The sequence below is a fragment of the Rhinatrema bivittatum genome, chromosome 7, assembly GCF_901001135.1.
Source record: "Rhinatrema bivittatum chromosome 7, aRhiBiv1.1, whole genome shotgun sequence".
NCBI classification, from domain to species: domain Eukaryota; kingdom Metazoa; phylum Chordata; class Amphibia; order Gymnophiona; family Rhinatrematidae; genus Rhinatrema; species Rhinatrema bivittatum.
In genome coordinates, this window is record NC_042621.1 from 255203466 (window position 1) to 255222479 (window position 19014).

General features: G+C 47.8%; 1 protein-coding gene across 4 annotated transcripts in view; it reads left to right on the forward strand.

The window, feature by feature from the left end:
- Positions 1-19014, forward strand: part of ENTPD1 (ectonucleoside triphosphate diphosphohydrolase 1) — a 597993-nt gene that overhangs the window by 535593 nt on the left and 43386 nt on the right. For all 4 annotated transcript variants that reach the window (XM_029610060.1, XM_029610058.1, XM_029610059.1 and 1 more), the window contains one exon: positions 14652-14789. In XM_029610060.1, the coding sequence (XP_029465920.1) occupies positions 14652-14789 (138 nt within the window). The remainder of the gene's footprint in view (positions 1-14651; positions 14790-19014) is intronic.

The following is a 19014-nucleotide window of genomic DNA, read 5'->3' on the forward strand; positions in this document are numbered from 1 at the left end:
GGCCATCGACTCCCGTTTCTCCCACTCAAGATCGAGGGGATCGTAGGGAGAAACATCGCCACCGGCACCGTAAGTCTCAGACCGTCGAGGGAGCGAAATCATCGACCGAGCCACCGTCCGAGCCACCATCAAAGAGGCCCCGTCCAGCAACAGCACCGACCACTCCTGCGACTGGGACATTGTGGCAACCCTCACCCGATCGGGTTTTGGGAGTCGTGATTCCACCTGTAAAGGTGGTCCCCTCCGAATGTGCCTCAGCCTCCCTCTTCTGTCACGGAGCCGGGGCTGATTGCCCCAGGTCTCCGGGAAGAACTGGACCGGCTGGTCCAGGAAGCCATCGACAAGGCGATGCAACGACTCCAGGTTCCTCCGGCACCGAGAGTGGAACCGTTCACCGACCTGATTCCAGCAGCGCTGGCACCGCTGCTATCCCGGATGGAGGTGCTCATGACTGCCTTTCCACCGGTGATTCCCGGGTCTCCAATGGCTCCGGTGCGCTCCCCGATGACAGCTTCATCGGGAGGAGAAACACCGTTCCGCATTTCTCCTTCAGAGTATTGCCTCAGCCATTGATGCCATGTCATCCCTCACCACCGATTCATTCATCGGGGGCGATACGCACATCGGCGCCATCGATGCCGGCACCGATACCCCCTAGGGTGTCCACGGTGCCCCCGGTGATTCCTTCAATTTTCTCGGAGCCTCAGCCGGGCCCTTCAGGTATCCAACCCCCTTCTCATCCCACAGGTCAGCCTGCTGATCCTTATGACACCTGGGGTGATGATACTTCCACAGACACCGATGACTTACCTTCACCTCCCTCTCCTACTGAAAGTAGAAAGCGTTCTCCTCCAGAGGACCTTTCTTTCATTAATTTTGTGAAGGAAATGTCAGAATTGGTCCCTTTTCAGCTTCAGATGGAGCAAGATGATAGGCACCAGATGATGGAGCTTCTCCAGTTCCTGGATGGCCCCTAAAGTGATCACTTCTATTCCCATTCATCAAGTTCTTCTTGACCTCCTCAAAAAGAACTGGGAAAACCCTGGATCTATTGCCCCAGTACACAGAAAGGCTGACACTACCTATCTAGTACAGTCAGCCCCTGGCTTTCAAAAATCTCAGCTTGACTACCACTCAGTAGTGGTAGATTCAGCTCAAAAGAAAGCAAAAAGGATGAAGCCTCACTCCTCTACCCCTTCTGTCAAGGAACACAAGTTCCTAGACAATATTGGTTGACGAGTGTTCCAAGGGGCCATGCTCATCTCCAGAATTGCTTCTTACCAGCTGTACATGACCCAATACAACAGGGTCATTTTCAAGCAAATACCGGACTTCTCTGACCAATTCCAAGGCCAGCTTCAAATCCTTGTCAACAAGGGGTTTGACGCAGGAAAGCATGAGATAAGAACAGCTTACGATATCTTCCACACCTCCACTAGAGTGTCTGCAACTGCCATTTCGGCAAGACGCTGGGCCTGGCTCAAGTCTTCTGACCTTCGCCCAGAAGTACAAGACAGGCTCTCTGACCTGCCCTGTATAGGAGATAATCTGTTTGGTGAACAGATTCAGCAAATAGTGGCTGAATTAAAGGACCATCATTAGACCCTCAAACAGCTCTCATCGATATCCTCTGACTTCCCTTCTAGATAGCCCTTCAAGAAGGACTCTAAGAAGTCATTCTTCCGCCCAAGGAAGTACTATCCTCCACCAACAAGGTCCCGTGTTACGAGGCCTTATAAAAAATCTCAGCCGCGCCAGCCCTGGAAGCAAAAGCCACGGGCTTCCAGTGGCAAATGAAAACTGAGCTCCTCAAATCGGAAAAGAAGTGGCGCAGAAACCAAAACCCAACAACACTATTAAAATTTAAGACATTACTCCACTACTACCGCACAGCCACTGACAAAGCAAAGAAAGACTTTTATGCAGCGAAAATCCATCAATTCCAATTCAACCCCCAAGCTATCTTCCAATAGGTCAACAGCCTCGTTACTACAACGGTCAACACAAACTCAAACAACAATGATGAAACAAAATGTGAGCAACTAGCCTCTTACTTCCACAACAAGATTGAAACAATTATGACATGCTTTAATGCCCACTTTTCTCCCAGCTCATATCTATCTCCAAATAGCGCCCACAACACCAAACTCTCTCCCGGTGCACTCACTACTTCCCTCAATCAATCGCCTCATCACACAACCCCTCACACCAACTTCGAAACTAAGCTCACAAACCTTGAGACTACTTCTTCTCTAGAAGTTGAGGCTATACTGAAAAAAATCAAACCAGCACTGCACCCCGCAGACATAATGCCCATTAAAACTCTACTCTTGATCCCCACTACTGTAGCAAAACCCATTGCAAATATCATCAACAAATCATTATCGTCTGGCATAGTTCCTTCTCAGCTCAAACATGCCATAATAAAACCCACCCTTAAAAAACCAAACCTTGATAATACAGATCCAGTGACCTATCGTCCAGTATCAAACCTCCCTTTCCTTTCCAAAATAATGGAGAGAATCATCAACAAACAACTCACTGAATACCTTGACGAGCATCAATTACTCTTCCCTTCTCAATATGGATTCAGAAAATACCACAGCACGGAAACGCTTCTCCTCTCTCTATCAGAATCGCTTCTAAAAGCTCTAGACACTGGCCACTCATACATTCTCGCGATTCTAGATATATCTGCCGCTTTTGACGCTGTCAATCACAACACCCTCATCACCCGCCTCACCGAAATCGGTATCACCGGCACAGCTCTACTCTGGTTCCAATCATACCTGAACAATAGGACCTATAGTGTAAAAAGTGGGCATTTCCTGGCGTGTAGCCAGATGGACTCAGAACCAATGGGATAGTATCCGTGTGCTAGCAGTTGGAGGCGGATCTGACGTCAGCACGGGGTATATAGCCCCACAGGAAGCGCAGCGATTCAGTAATTTCCGTCTCCAAAGCAGTTTGGAGTGTCTGCACGCTGGTTCAGCGTGCTTTCCAAGCCTACTTTAATTTTCTCTTTTTCTCATTCTAGATTCTATTTTTCTTCTCTACAAAACGACTATCGAGCCCCGCGCTCCTCAGGGGACGTTTCTGTCACTCCCCCCAGTTGAGCTTCCCGGGGCGCTTGCCGTGGCCCCCCGGTGGGAAAGTCCTCGGTCCGGCCGAACCGCGGCAGGGACGTAGCCTCCCGGGGGAGACTCGGGTGTGGCTCCGAGGCCCTCGGTCCCAGCGTGGACGAGGTAGCGGGTGCAGTTCCTCCAATCGCGGCGGTGAAAGGTACCGGCCCTTTCCCCCCACAGCCGGAGACCGCCTGTGTTCCAGCCTAGAAGCGCCGAAGATCGGGTACGGCGTACATCTCTTCGCCCAGGTCTCCGAGGTCTCGAGGATCGGCAGCGTGGCAAGCCGTGGAGGACGCCATTTTGTGGCCCGATTCAGGTATTCCGCGCCCGTCATGAGTGCGGCTTTCTTCCTCCTTGTGCGTATATTGTCTTGTTTTCGCATATTGGCTGCCACTGTTAGTATATGCCGCATATTATTGAAAGCCTATTGCATGCTATACAGCGTATATTGCTAAACGGCTTCCTGCTGATTGCCTATTGAATGCCATTAAGCGTATCTTGCTCTCTGCTTAGTGCTGTGTGCCTATTGATTGCTGCCGCATATTGTTACTATTGTGCGCCTGTTGTATTGAGCGCCTATTGCTGCCGCCTATTCTTACTATTGTGCGCCTCTTGTATTGAGCGCCTATTACTGCCGCATGTTATTACTATTGTGCGCCTGTTGTATTAAGCGCCTATTGCTGCCGCATATTGTCCCTATTGTGCGCTTGTTGTATTGAGCGCCTATTGCTGCCGCATATTATTATTATTGTGCGCCTGTTGTATTCAGCGCCTGTTGCTGCCACATATTCTTTCTATTGTGCGCCTGTTGTGTTAAGCGCCTATTGCTGCCGCATGTTATTAATATTGTGCGCCTGTTGTATTGAGCGCCTATTGCTGCCGCATATTCTTACTATTGTGCGCTTGTTGTATTGAGCGCCTATTGCTGCCGCATATTGTCACTATTGTGCGCTTGTTGTATTGAGCGCCTATTGCTGCCGCATATTCTTACTATTGTGCGCCTGCTGTATTAAGCGCCTATTGCTGCCGCATATTCTTCCTATTGTGCGCCTGCCGTATTAAGCGCCTATTGCTGCCGCATATTATTGCGCGCTTGTTCTGTTTGGTATGGATCAGCAAGCAGCCGCATCCTCAGCGAAGCAGCCGCTTGTCTCAGGCATTTCAGCCCTTGACCTCTGCTCTGCATGCCACCTTAGAGCCACACGCAGTACTGAGCCAGGCTCCCTATGTGCCCAATGTGAAGCGGCAGGGGGACCCTCCGGCCAGAACCAGTCTCAGCCGCAGTTTCTTGACAGTTCCTCTGGGGCTCCCCCGGATTTGGGGGGCAGTCTTGACCATTCGGAAATCCCGGGGAATCTTGTACCCCGGCGATTAGAGGCTGCTTCCATTTCCTGGGTGGATCTCTTTAAGGGGATTCATGCCTTCGTCCAGATGCAGACGGCTGCCCATCCCGGCCCTGCTGTCCCTGCTGCTCCTGTGGTTCCTGCTGTTGCTGTGGTTCCTGCACTAGCTGCATCTGCGGCGCCTGCTGCGGCCGCCGCTACGGTGACAGCACCTAGGGATCCTGTGCCTGGACCCTCACAGCCTTATCGAGAGCGGGACCTCCCGTCACTGGACAGTCCAGATCAATTGGACCAGGAGATTTCGCCGGACGAGTCCGACCTCCCGGATGAGGGGGACCTCCCTCCGGGGATTGAGCCATATAGAACCATGAGGCGGTTCTTCCCTAAGGAGGACCTCTCGGACCTCGTGATTCAGTGTCTGGCGGAGTTGGATATCACTGGTCCCAGTGCTTCGGTACCTTCTGCGCAGAACCCCCTGCTGGAAGGTCTTCGTCCTACAGCTCGCCATTTTCCTTTCTTGCAGGCGGCTCAGCAACTCATAGATTTGGAATGGGCGGCACCGGCGGCTTCCTTCAGAGGGGGCCGGGCCCTGAAAGGTATGTACCCGTTGGCACCGGCTCTCCAGGACCTGCTGGCATGTCCTCAGGTGGACGCCTTAATTAGCGCTGTGGTCAAGCGCACTACTATTCCAGTGGAAGGGGGGACGGCCCTCAGGGAACCCCATGACAGACGAATGGACACCATTCTGAAACAAACTTTTGAGGTGGCAGCTCTTTCTTTGCGGATTGCGGCCTGCTGCACTGTGGTGACACGTGCCTGCTTGTCTCAGGTCAGGAACAACGCTCCAGCGGCTGACATGGAGTCCGCTCTTTCCTTCCTCACCGATGCCGCATCGGATTTGGTTCGCACTACAGCTAAGGGGATTTCATCCTCCGTAGCCGCCAGGAGGCAGCTCTGGATCCGGCCGTGGTCGGCTGATGCGCCTTCGAAGTCTCGTCTCACCAAGTTACCCTTTCAGGGCTCGTTTCTGTTTGGCAGTGACCTTGATAAGCTAGCCACTACCTGGGGTGCCTCTCCTGTGCCTAGACTTCCGGAAGATCGATCCAGGAGGGGACAGCGCTCCTTTCCACGGCCCTATAGGGGCAGGAGTTCCCAGCGCTTTGTTCCGTACAGGGGGCGCTATCAGACGACTTGTCCTCCGGCCAGGAATCAGTCCTTTCGGACCAAGCAGCGCAAGCATGGGGCTGGCCCGAGCTCGGGCCCCGGTCGCACCCCACAATGAGAATTTGCCGATTCATCTGGGGAACGAAGCCATAGGGGGCAGGTTGACCCTCTTCTACCCCAGATGGGTCGAGATTACGTCGGACCAGTGGGTCCTCGCCGTTATCCGGGAAGGATATTATCTGGATTTTCATCTTCTTCCTCCGGACAAGTTTGTGGAATCTTCATGTCCCCGGCACAAGCAGGCAGCGTTAGAAGCTACCCTGGCGAGGCTCCTGTCCTTGAACGCCATCCTCCCAGTACCTGCCTGGGAAGTGAATACCTGCCTGGGAAGTGAATTCTGGACACTATTCCATTTATTTCATGGTACCCAAGAAAGGGGGCACTTTTCGGCCTGTGCTGGACCTTAAGTCAGTCAATCGCTACTTACGGGTACCGAGGTTTCGCATGGAAACCCTGCGCTCCGTCAAAGCCGCAGTCCAGCCCGGAGAATTCCTCATGGCATTGGACCTGTCAGAAGCATATCTTCATATTCCGATCCATCCGGATCATCAGCGCTACCTGCGCTTCAAGGTTCTGGGCCACCACTTCCAGTTTCGGGCTCTACCCTTTGGGTTGGCCACGTCCCCACGGACATTCACCAAAGTGGTAGTTGTGGTGGCAGCGGCACTCAGGCGGGAAGGGATTCTGGTCCATCCCTACCTAGACGATTGGCTGATCAGGGCGAAATCTCGAGAGGAGAGCCTGCGGACAACCGACAGAGTGATCGCCCTTCTGGAAAGCTTGGGCTGGGTAATCAACCTCAGCAAGAGCTGCCTACTGCCTTCCCAGTCAATAGAGTATCTGGGAGTGTGGTTCGACACTCGGGCGGACACGGTCAGTCTTACGACCAAGAGACAGTTGAAACTTCGACAACGTATCCAGTATCTGATGAGAGCCCGTCGGCCCATAGCCTGGGATTATCTGCAGGTTCTGGGTCTCATGGCATCCACCCTGGAAGTGGTGCCTTGGGCGCGGGCCCATATGAGACCTCTACAGCGTTCCCTGCTCTCTCGCTGGAGCCCCCATCGACGGGACTTCCACACACCTTCCGCTACCGGCCGGAGTTCGGACCCAGCTGCGGTGGTGGTTGCGGTCCAACCACCTGAGCGGGGGGTCAAAGATGTCCTCACCCACGTGGACCTTGCTCACCACGGATGCCAGCCTGAGCGGCTGGGGAGCACATTGCGAAGAACTCACCGCGCAAGGGCGATGGAACACGGAGGAGTCAACGTGGAACATCAATCGCCTGGAGGCCCGGGCAGTCCGCTTGGCATGCCTTGGATTCGCTCACAGACTACGGCACAGGGCTGTCAGAGTGATGTCCGACAACGCCACCACGGTGGCCTACATCAACCGGCAGGGCGGAACCAGAAGCCAACAAGTATCTCTGGAGATCGCCCCACTGATGGTTTGGGCAGAGGCGAATCTGCAAGACATCTCCGCCGTCCACATTGCCGGGAAGGACAATACCACAGCAGACTTCCTCAGCAGAGAAAGCCTGCATCCAGGAGAGTGGCAGCTGTCCCCCACAGCTTTCCAGATGATTGTCGATCATTGGGGGATTCCGGCCATGGATTTACTGGCGGACAAGTCCAATGCTCAAGTCCCCAGCTACTTCAGTCGCAGGCGCGACCCGTTCTCACACGGCATCGATGCCCTGGTCCAGCCATGGCCTCCAGGGACTCTACTATACGCCTTTCCTCCGTGGCCTCTGCTGGGCGCCATCATCCACAAGATTCAGACGCACCGGGGCCTAGTTCTTCTAGTGGCGCCAGACTGGCCAAGAAGACCCTGGTACGCGGACATGAGATGACTACTGGTGGGGGAGCCTCTTCCTCTGCCTCCTCTCCGGGACCTTCTACGTCAAGGCCCCATCCTCCACGGGGACCCAACTCAATTCTCTCTTACGGTCTGGCCCTTGAGAGGGCTAGACTGAAGAAAAGAGGTTACTCGGGGCCCGTGATTGATACACTCCTCCGAGCTCGCAAGTTTTCCACATCCCTCACCTACGTACGGATCTGGAGAGTGTTTGAAGCATGGTGCGACACTCACGGCACCAATCCACATGCCACCACCATACCTATTGTGTTGGATTTTCTGCAGGATGGGCTTCAGAAGGGTCTCTTCCTCAGCTCCATCAAAGTTCAGGTAGCAGCGCTGTCTTGCTATGGTCCCAGGAGGGATGGCAAGACCATCGCCAAGCACCCAGATGTCTCTCGTTTCCTGCTGGGTGTCAAGCATATTCGTCCGCCACTAAAGTGGCCTGTGCCCTTATGGAACCTTAATCTTGTTTTGGATTTCCTCGCGGGATCCACCTTCCGACCCCTTAGGGGCTTGTCTCTCCGGTCTCTCACCTTGAAGTTGGTGTTCTTGCTGGCGGTGTGTTCCGCACGCCGCATCTCGGAGCTACAAGCACTGTCCTGCCGTGATCCCTTTCTACGAATCACTCCTGAGGCTATCCAGCTTCGGACGGTTCCCTCCTTTCTCCCTAAAGTGGTTTCACAGTTTCATCTTAACCAAACTATATCCTTGCCTACCACGGTAGGTTTGAAGAAATCTGAAGAAGGCCGTTTATTACGCCATCTCGACATCGGCAGATTGCTGCCCCAGTATCTGGACGTGACACAAGACCTGCGAAAGACGGACCACCTGTTCGTCCTACACAGCGGGAAGAAGCAAGGTGAAGCGGCCTCTCGGCCCACCATTGCCCGCTGGATTAAAGAAGTAGTCAGAGCAGCCTACGTGGAGGCTGGGAAGGCTCCGCCTCTACAGGTTAAGGCTCATTCTACCAGAGCGCAAGCAGCATCTTGGGCTGAATCCAGGATGCTGTCGCCGACAGAAATCTGTAAAGCAGCGACGTGGTCCTCCCTTCATACCTTTTCCAGGTTCTACCGTCTGGATGTCCAGGCCAGGGAGGACTCGGCTTTTGCAAGGGCGGTACTACATGGTCCTCAGGCAGCCTCCCGCCCCGGCGGGGAGTAAAGCTTTTGTACATCCCATTGGTTCTGAGTCCATCTGGCTACACGCCAGGAAATGTTGAGATTACTTACCTGGTAATCTTCTTTTCCTTAGTGTAGACAGATGGACTCAGCATCCCGCCCAGCTGCCTGTGTACATGAGTTTCCACCGGTTCCAGGTAAGCCAGGGCATTTGTTTACATAAGAGCGTACACTCTGCCGGTGTCTGCGCTTTCCGGTTGTGAATGCTGGCGGTCTCCAGCCACTGTCAATCAGTCAGGGGAATCCTGTTTTCACTTTTCACTGAGCGTCAGTACACACATCCATAACAGCTTTTGCAAGGAAGATTACTGAATCGCTGCGCTTCCTGTGGGGCTATATACCCCGTGCTGACGTCAGATCCGTCTCCAACTGCTAGCACGCGGATACTATCCCATTGGTTCTGAGTCCATCTGTCTACACTAAGGAAAAGAAGATTACCAGGTAAGTAATCTCAACAATGTGAATCTAAGCCAAGAAGCCTCGCACAAGGAGTACCCCAAGGATCTTCTCTTTCTTCAACTCTGTTTAATATTTATCTTATATCTCTCTGTCGACTACTCTAAAAACTGGGTTTTCAACACTTCATTTACGCAGATGATGTGCAGATCCTCATACCTATAAACAGTTCTCTACCTAATGCCCTGAATACTTGGAACGAGGCCCTCACAGAAATTAAAAAACTACTTACTAACAACTTTTTAGCCATTAACACCAACAAAACTGAGCTACTCATAATCTCGCCTCCAAACAATGCCACAATGAATACAACATTCACATCCCAAGTAGGCCCACCAACTGCACAACAAGTCCGCAGTCTTGGTATCATCATTGACAATCACTTTACGTTAAAAAAATTCATCACTACCACTGTCAAAAATGGATTTTTCAAGCTCCATACGCTAAAGCACATCAAACCACTTCTACACCCGTATGACTTCCGCACAGTGCTACAAGCTACAATACTGTCAAAGCTTGACTACTGCAACTCATTACTGTTAGGCTTACCAAAAAATACGTTACAACCATTACAAATGCTACAAAACGCTGCTGCCCGCATTCTCACCAACACTCACCGCCACGATCACATCACTCCTGCACTTCAGTCTCTATACTGGCTACCCGTTGCTTCCAGGATCATATACAAATCCATTACGCTAATACATAAAGCCATTTATAACCAAAACATGCAATGGTTTTCTGAATACCTGCATTTCAAGAAAACGAACCGACCAACAAGATTACAGCACCAAGCCAAACTGTGGATACCCTCTCCTAAACTTTCTAAACATGTATCTACTAAGGAACGCTCACTCATCATTGCAGGAACCACTATATGGAATAGTATGCCCACCGAACTGCACCAGGAACCTTGCCACAGAAAATTTAAACAAAACCTAAAAACCTGGCTGTTCAAAAAAGCATACCTATGACTGACTAGGCCCTCTTTCGACTGACTAGGCCCACTTCTGGCCGCATACTTCACTGTTAACCTCCCTCCTGTTTCCCCCCCCCCCCCCTCCCCTTCCAGCTCCTGTTCCCTAGAAAACTTCTCTTTAGTATTCTTCCTACAGGTAAATCAAATATTTGGTAATCCCTGTTACATTTACGTCAATTATAATTATTTAAAAAAAAAAAAAAAAAAGGTTCTAGTTGCTAAGTTAACTGTTTAAGCATTTTACATGTACTGTTCCGTTTAATATTTTATTGTAAAGACTGTTGCTGCATTATTGTTTGCTGTAAACCGAGGTGATGTGCTGCACGTGCTGCGGTATAGAAAAATCTCTAAATAAAAGCCACAAGCAGCTCCCCAGCTGGGGCCTGCTTCAGGTTTTTGACTTTCCCTTGGAGAGCAGCAGCCTGATTCCTCTGCCAGGCATAACAGCGGGAGGTCGATTGTGCCACATTCACGGCATGTGGCAATCAATCACAGCCAACCAATGGGTGCTAGCAATCATTGCTCAGGGTTGCCACCTGAACTTTCTTGCTCTTCCACCAGAATCACCACCTCTACAAGTGTGGAGAGTAACCGACCACTCTGTCCGTCTGGAGCAGGAGGTTTCCCTTCTTCTCCAGTTAAGGGCAATAGAACCCATTCCTCTTTCGCAAAAAGGCCTAGGGTTCTATTCCCAGTACTTTTTGATCCCCAAAAAATCCGGGGGGCTTCGTCCAATTCTGGACCTACGTGCCCTCAACAAGTACCTTCACCGGGAAAAGTTCAAGATGGTAACCTTGGGCTCGCTTCTACCTCTTCTACAAAGAGGAGACTGGCTCTGCTTTCTGGACCTCCAGGACGCATACACCCACATTGCAATAGCTCCAGCTTATCACAAGTACCTCAAGTTTTTAGTAGGCCCAAGGCACTATCAATACCGGGTGCTTCCATTCGGCCTAGCATCGGCACCACGAGTCTTTACCAAATGTCTCGTAGTTGTCGCAGCCTTTCTCAGGAAAGAGGGTGTTCACGTCTACCCCTATCTAGACGATTGGTTAATCAGGGCCCCAACCCAGCAAGCCGCTCGATCGTCCCTGGATTTGACCCTACACACTCTAATTTCTCTAGGATTTCTCGTCAATTACGAGAAATCCTTTTTAGTCCCATCTCAAACCTTGTCGTTCATTGGGGCAGACTTGGACACTTTACAGGCAAAAGCCTTTCTACCTCAACAACGAGTGCAAACCCTCGTGTCCCTCACTCACCAGTTGCAGTCTCAGTATACAGCAACAGCTCAGCAATTCCTTGTCCTTCTCGGACACATGGCGTCCTCAGTCCATCTCACACCAATGGCCCGCCTGGCCATGAGAGTCATGCATTGGACTCTGAGGTCACAATGGATTCAAGCGGCTCAGCCTCTGTCAACCATTGTCCACATCACTGACACACTCCGTCTGTCTCTCGCCTTGTGGAAAGATCAGAACAATCTCCTCCAGGGACTGCCTTTTCACCTACCAGATCCTCAACTCATTCTCACCACCAACGCTTCCAACCTCAGATGGGGAGCTCATGTGAACGATCTACAGTCACAAGGATTTTGGTCTCCAGAGGAAGCCAAACACCAGATAAATTTCCTGGAGCTTCGAGCAATGCGATATGCTCTCAGAGCTTTTCAGGATTGCCTATCAAATCACGTCATCCTGATTCAGACAGACAACCAGGTGGCCATGTGGTACATCAACAAGCAGGGAGGCACAGACTCCTTCCTTCTGTGTCAGGAAACTGCACAGATTTGGGTGGAAGCACTCTCCCACTCGATGTACCTCAGGGTCACCTATTTGCCGGGAGTGCACAATGTCTTGGCAGACAAACTGAGTCGTGTCTTCCAACCGCACGAGTGGTCTCTCAATCTCTCGGTAGCGACTTCTCTCTTCTAGCAATGGGGTCATCCCCAAATAGACCCCTTTGCGACCCCTCAGAACCACAAAGTGGACAATTACTGCTCCCTCATTCGAAGCGAGCACTCTCAGCCCAGAGATGCATTCTCCCTCTCGTGGGCAGCCGGTCTGCTTTATGCATTCTCTCCACTTCCTCTTCTCTTGAAGACTCTCGTGAAGCTCCGTCAAGGCAAGGGAACCATGATCCTGATAGCACCTCACTGGCCACGCCAAGTGTGGTTTCCCATACTCCAGGATCTCTCCATCTGCAGGCACATTCCCTTGGGAACGCACTCGCTTCTGATCACTCAGAACGATGGATGTCTACGCCATCCCAATCTTCAGGCCTTGGCCCTGACAGCATGGATGTTGAAAGGTTAATCCTTCAACCACTTAACCTTTCAGATTCCGTTTCTCGTGTCCTGATTGCTTCACGGAAGCCTTCCACAAGAAAGTCTTATTCCTATAAATGGAAAAGGTATACATCATGGTGTCCTTCGCAATCCCGTGACCCCTTTTCCTGTCCAATCCCAAGGTTTTTGGACTATCTCTGGCACTTATCGGAATCAGGTCTAAAGACCTCTTCCATCAGAATGCATGTCAGTGCGGTCGCCGCCTTCCATAAAGGTGTCGGGGATGTCCCTATATCGGTACAACCCCTTGTAACATGTTTTCTTAAAGGCTTGCTCCATATCAAGCCACCTTTACGTCCTCCGCCTCCTTCTTGGGATGTTAATCTTGTTCTCGGGCGGCTCATGAAACCACCATTCGAACCTCTTCACTCTGTGAACTAAAATATCTCACATGGAAAGTGATTTTCCTTGTGGCTATCACTTCAGCTCGCAGGGTTAGTGAATTACAGGCCCTAGTTAACTATCCGCCTTACACTAAACTCCTGCAGGACCGGGCGGTACTCCTCACTCACCCTAGGTTTTTGCCTAAGGTAGTTTCGGAGTTTCACATTAATCAATCCATCATACTACCTATCTTCTTTCCCAAGCCCCACTCCAACCCAAGGGAACAGGCTCTGCATACCCTTGACTGTAAATGGGCTCTAGCATTTTACCTAGACCGTACAGTTGCCCACAGGAAGAGCACTCAGTTATTCGTCTCTTTCCATCCCAACAAATTAGGGCAACCTGTGGGTATGCAGACTCTCTCCCCCTGGTTGGCGGACTGCATATCTTTTTGCTATCAGCAAGCAGGCATTCCTTTCCAAGACTGTGTTAAAGCACACTCTGTGAGGGCCATGGCGACTTCAGTAGCACACCTACGATCGGTGCCGCTTCCTGACATTTGCAGGGCTGCCACCTGGAGTTTTCTCCACACTTTCGCAGCCCACTATTGCTTGGACAAAGCCAGAAGACAAGATTCCATCTTTGGCCAATCTGTCCTGCGTAACCTATTTCCAAAGTGACGTACCAACACCCTTCCGTCTGCCCGGTGGGGTTCAGGATGCCCTCTACCAAATTCCACCCCAGTTGTTGTGCCTGTTGCATGCCGTTGGGTACATTTGATGCATGTTCGGACATCCTCAGCTCAGTATTCACCCATATGTGAGGACTACCATCCTGCTTGTCCTGTGAGAAAACAATTGTTGCTTACCTGTAACAGGTGTTCTCACAGGACAGCAGGATGTTAGTCCTCACGAAACCCGCCCGCCGCCCCGCGGTGTTGGGTTCGTAACGTTTTCTTGTTTTATTTTTTTGGCACTGCCTGTAGCTATTAAATAAGACTGAAGGGGGACCCCTGCTGGCTGCAGGGTTAGTGCCATGCTGGGCATGCCCAGTAGGGGCCAGTCAAAGTTCTGGAAACTTTGACAGAAGTTTTCCGTGATTGGGCTCCATCCTGATGATGTCACCCATATGTGAGGACTAACATCCTGCTGTCCTGTGAGAACACCTGTTACAGGTAAGCCACACTTGCTTTCTCCTGTAGGCCCTTTTTCTTCAGATTATGTGACTAGGTAAGAGAGATGATATGAAAGATGATACGTTTCCCGATGGAAATGTTAAAAGTAAGCCCCTGTGAGGGTTATATTAATAACTTGTCTAGTTCACCATAATGGATTTTCATAATTAACATTTTATTGGTAGCTTATAGAATAGTAAGAGCATCATTATCCAAGCATATTCTGTCACAGTTATAACAAATATGTCAAATAGACAGCTAACCATGTTTTAAAATTATTTCCCTCTACCTCTGACCTACTTCACTATAATGTTGTAGAGATGAGTAGTCCCTTGCTTACTTGGTATAAATTGTAGTGCTTTATGGGTTATTTTAATGTAGGTATTAAAGTCTTCAGGATCTCTCATACAAAGTGCAGTGATGGTTTCTAGGTAGTTCTCCATGGGTGCCCTCTTTACCAATAAGGGACCAAGTCACTAAGACTTTTTTCCTATTCTATGTCTATGGGATAAGTTCTTGATGAATCAGGCCCTAAATGATCCAGTGCCATTTTTAATGACATGTTACAATGATATTGGCTACTTAAGAATGTATCATATCTTAGTCAAGACGCATTGAACTTTGTTTTCTTTGTTTTCAAGGTGAAAGAAAATTTCCCAAAGGTTAAAGAGAAGTACCTGATTGAATATTGCTTTTCTGGAACATACATCCTCACCCTTCTAGAAATGGGATATGGATTCACTTCAGAAAACTGGGAAAATATCTATTTTCTAGGAAAGGTAATAATTTCATATAGGTAGGATAGTTTGGAGAAGTCTGAAGTGTTTAAAAAAAAAATGTTTCTTATGAGACTCTTGCACTCAATATTTGCTAAGCTATAATTGCTCCCCCAACTTGTCCTGAGAACATTGTAAGTAGGGAGATCAACATTCTGATTATTTATAATAGTCATCTTGATATTCTACTAGCTGCCAACACATTATTGTGGTATTTTCAAATTTCTGGTCCTGGCTTTCAAGGCCCTTAAAGCCTGGGCACTATCCTATCTCAACAATAGACGTATCCTCCTGGCCACTGCGCTAACAAACCCAAACCTGGCTCTCAAAGAAATCTGAAACAAATTTTTTAGGATCCATCCCTACCCTCTGGAACACTCTGCCATTTGACATCAGACTTACCCTAGACCTCCTCACATTCAGGAAACTACTGAAAATCTGGCTATTTGTGATAGCCCTCAGCACTAGCCAGGCTCTGAATCCCTAAACAGTCCCTTATCCTCAGTCTTCCTGGCTCCCAAGGACTCCAAAGACTTATTCCTAACAATGTTTCACTGAGACTATACTAAGCTCAATTTGTATTTTGTATCTGAAATGATTCATACTATAATGTATACACTAGTGGAACTGAAATGCCCAAATTGTGTTGTAACTCAATTTGAACACCTCAGCTGGAAAAGTTTCAACAAACGATGATGATGATGAGGTTAGTTATTTGAAAGTTATTGGCAGATGAAGGAAGGGAGAAGACAACAGATCAAGTAGGCTCAGTGGTGGCAGATTAGATGAATCAACAGATTCTTGTCTGCTGATACCTTCTGTATTTCTATGGAACAAGGGGCTATTTGATTAGTTATTTGGTACCATAACTAGTCCCCTCAGAAAGTTGGAGTACAGCCCTTAGTTAATTTTCAGTTTGAGTTCCAGCCACATTTATTCCAGTGTGTTTGGAACTCAAAAAGAATGCATTTCAGACTCGTACAAGGGAAAATTAGAACTGTATTGTAGTCATTTCTGATTGAAATAAAAGATTTAATTTTCTTTGTTGACAAGCATAACTAAGCAACCACACAAAATGGGTGATGTCACCCAATGGCATCACGTCTGTCTTCACTCTCTCCTAGCTCAAAAAGTTATTTGAGTGTCTTCCAGGCATGCACCAGAGTTCCTGCATTACTGTCACTGCATATCTCTTCCTGAGTCTTATTTTGTCTGCTTCACAAAAGACAACAATTCTCTCTCCTCTTGTGTCAGTCGTGTCTTTTTTGGGGAAAAAAGAAGAAAAACTTTTCAAATCAATGAAAGATTATTGGCTGGCTTCCAAGAAATCATCATCAGATAAAGGAAAAAGCCATTTTAAATCTTGCGAAAAGTGCCCGCACAAGATGGTTTCAGCATATCAACATACCATATGGCTTAGGGCCTAATCACAACAGTAGCTCTTGCAGCCCCTTTGGCACCAAGAAAAACTTGCACAGTGACTTCAGTGCAACCAGCGAATGGTGCAACGTGATAGATGCAGACAAAGAATGACGCATAAAAGGCAGCAATGAAGGCAACCAAGGCTTTAGAATCATCTGCTACTGAAAGTAGTAAATCATCTTCACCAACTCTGCAGTCGGAAGCGCTTCCTTTGACCAGCAAGAAAGAACCAAATTTTACCTGTCCAGCATTACCTGAGTGTGATGCGTTTGTCCAGAAGCTTTGGACAGATTTTTATCAAGACCTATATAAACAATGTGCCTAACAAAGAACCAGCGTTCTAAAGGCCCTTTTAGAGTGCTTAAGGAAAGAACTAAAATCCAGATTTTTTGCATCCTATTTTGTGGAAAATAGAGAGGAGACAATAAGGAAGGACAAGAGAAGATTCAGCTCAAATAGTGCTGAAGTATGAAAGTGAGTAAGCATCACCAGTCTCAGTCATTAAGCTTGGACAATTGTTCTGGCGATTGAATGATTGATTGAATTACTGAAAATGTACCAGCACACAAAGGGAAAGAAGCTACATATCTAGCAAAACAAGAGAGAAAACACTTTAAAGAATTAGATTAGCAAACAAAAAAGGATAATTGGCAGAAGTACAAAGAGCTACTCCAGAAATGCCATGTGAATCAAAATTTGAGACAGCAGTGGTTAAGGAGAGATGATCTCAAAACTATAGATGAGAGCTTGCTAATTGCAGCACATGATAATGCACTACAAACACGATGATTCACATCTAGCATAAAAAAAGGCTGGTAAAATGGACAAATGCAGATTCTATAGAACAGACTGGGGACAGTTACATATCTCATTGCTGGATGTGATATACTGATGTCAGAAGGCCTGTATACAGAAAGCACAAAAAGATGGAAAAGATTATTCATTGGAAATTGTAAACATTATAACAGACATACCAAACCAACACTGGGAACACAACCTTAATAAAATATAAGAGAGTGAAGGAGTTGTGTTTATCTGAGATTACTATTCCTACTGGCAGGATGATTGATGCTAGAAACTCAGATATTGTGGAGAAGGAGAAAAACACAAGAACAGCATTGCCGGTAGAGGTGTCATTATCCAGCAACTATTCTGTGGCTCATATGGCGAATGCTAAGATCCTTAGGTACCAAGAGATGCAATCAGAGACCAAGAAAATGTGGCAGAATGATACAGAAATAGTCCCAATTATATTGGGTGCCACTGGCCTGATGAAGAAGAATTTCCAAGGTTGATAGGTTGCCTGTAAAACTTATACCCAATGAACTCCAGAATGAGGCTTTCTTTAGCACAATTCAAGTACTAAGAAGAGCATTAGTAGTAAATTTGAGAGATTGAGATCATTCCCAACATACCCTGGCTTACGAATGAGGTACATTCTTGTCTAGATATGCGCAAAACAAACCCATTTGGAGAAGATAGAATCACGATCTCCATTTTATGTTCATTCAAATTTAGATGATTCACATAATTCCTATGACTCCTTAGATCATCGGGTGGACATTCTCGAGATCCTCTGTCTGACCCATCTCCAAAACTAAACAGAGCTTCAACACCACTAGAGAATACGACCTATCCAACATTTATACAAAAAGTCACAAACTATTCTTTCAACCTACAAGAGGATGAAGAAAGCATCACTGAGTTAAAGGGTATTCTGAGATGCATTTATCCACCAAAACAGTAAGGCAGTTCCTATGCATCAAGAACTTTGATGTGCAGACCCAAATGTATGATTATGAACTAGAATAGGTATGCAATGTAGTGTTGAACTAGAAGGTGAATGTTGACACACAGTTTGTGATCGTTGACCATGAATATGAATGTGGATATTGTAAACTGTTGTGATCTTTTTTTGGAATGATGGTATATAAAACGTCTAAATAAATTATGAAAAACACCATATTCCATAATGCCTCTAGCAAAAAGTGGACATTAAATATAGACTATATGACTCAATGATAGTTGAGTCAGCAATGAAGAAAAACAAGAAGGCAAAAATGTATTCAAATACACCTCCTGGGAAAAATCCATGTATCTTTGATAATGTAGGCAAAAAGAGTATTCCAAGGTGCAACATTACAGTTGGGAATTGAAGTGCACCAATTGCAAATGATCCAGTATCTCTTCAATAATCTACAAAAGCTAAAAGAATATTCAGTTAAATTACCAGAACCAGAATTAAGACAAGTCACTGAAATCAAGATAGACACTGAAGACTATGCAAAACATATCACTCACTTAATCTGACTCATTTGATACCTCCTCTCGAGTTAGCAACTGGCATAGCAGCAAGAAGATTAGCATGGCTCTGTGCAAGTGGAATAAAAAAAAGAAATCCATGAGAAGTTAGCAGACACCCTGTGTGCAAGTGACAATTTGTTTGGAGGCAAGATTGAGATGGTAGAAACAGTCAAGAATCAGAATACTGCACTCTAGTCATCAGCATTACAAATGGATACTTCTTCTCAGAGGATGTATCAACAAGACACATCCAGAAGGTCTTATTACTCTCAAAAAAGAAGATATAATCCATATCCATATTACAGACAATGTCCAATAATTCTACAGCAGCTCTAACAATCACAGCAGCAAGTGCAGCAGCCTGCTGTTTATGCCTCTTTATGCAGTACAGCATTCTTCTGGCCTTAGCCACCATCTTGTCACATTGCTTTGCCAGCTTTAGATTTTCAGACACTATCATCCTGTCAGGGAGATTTGAACCCATGGCTCTGGGAGTTCAGAA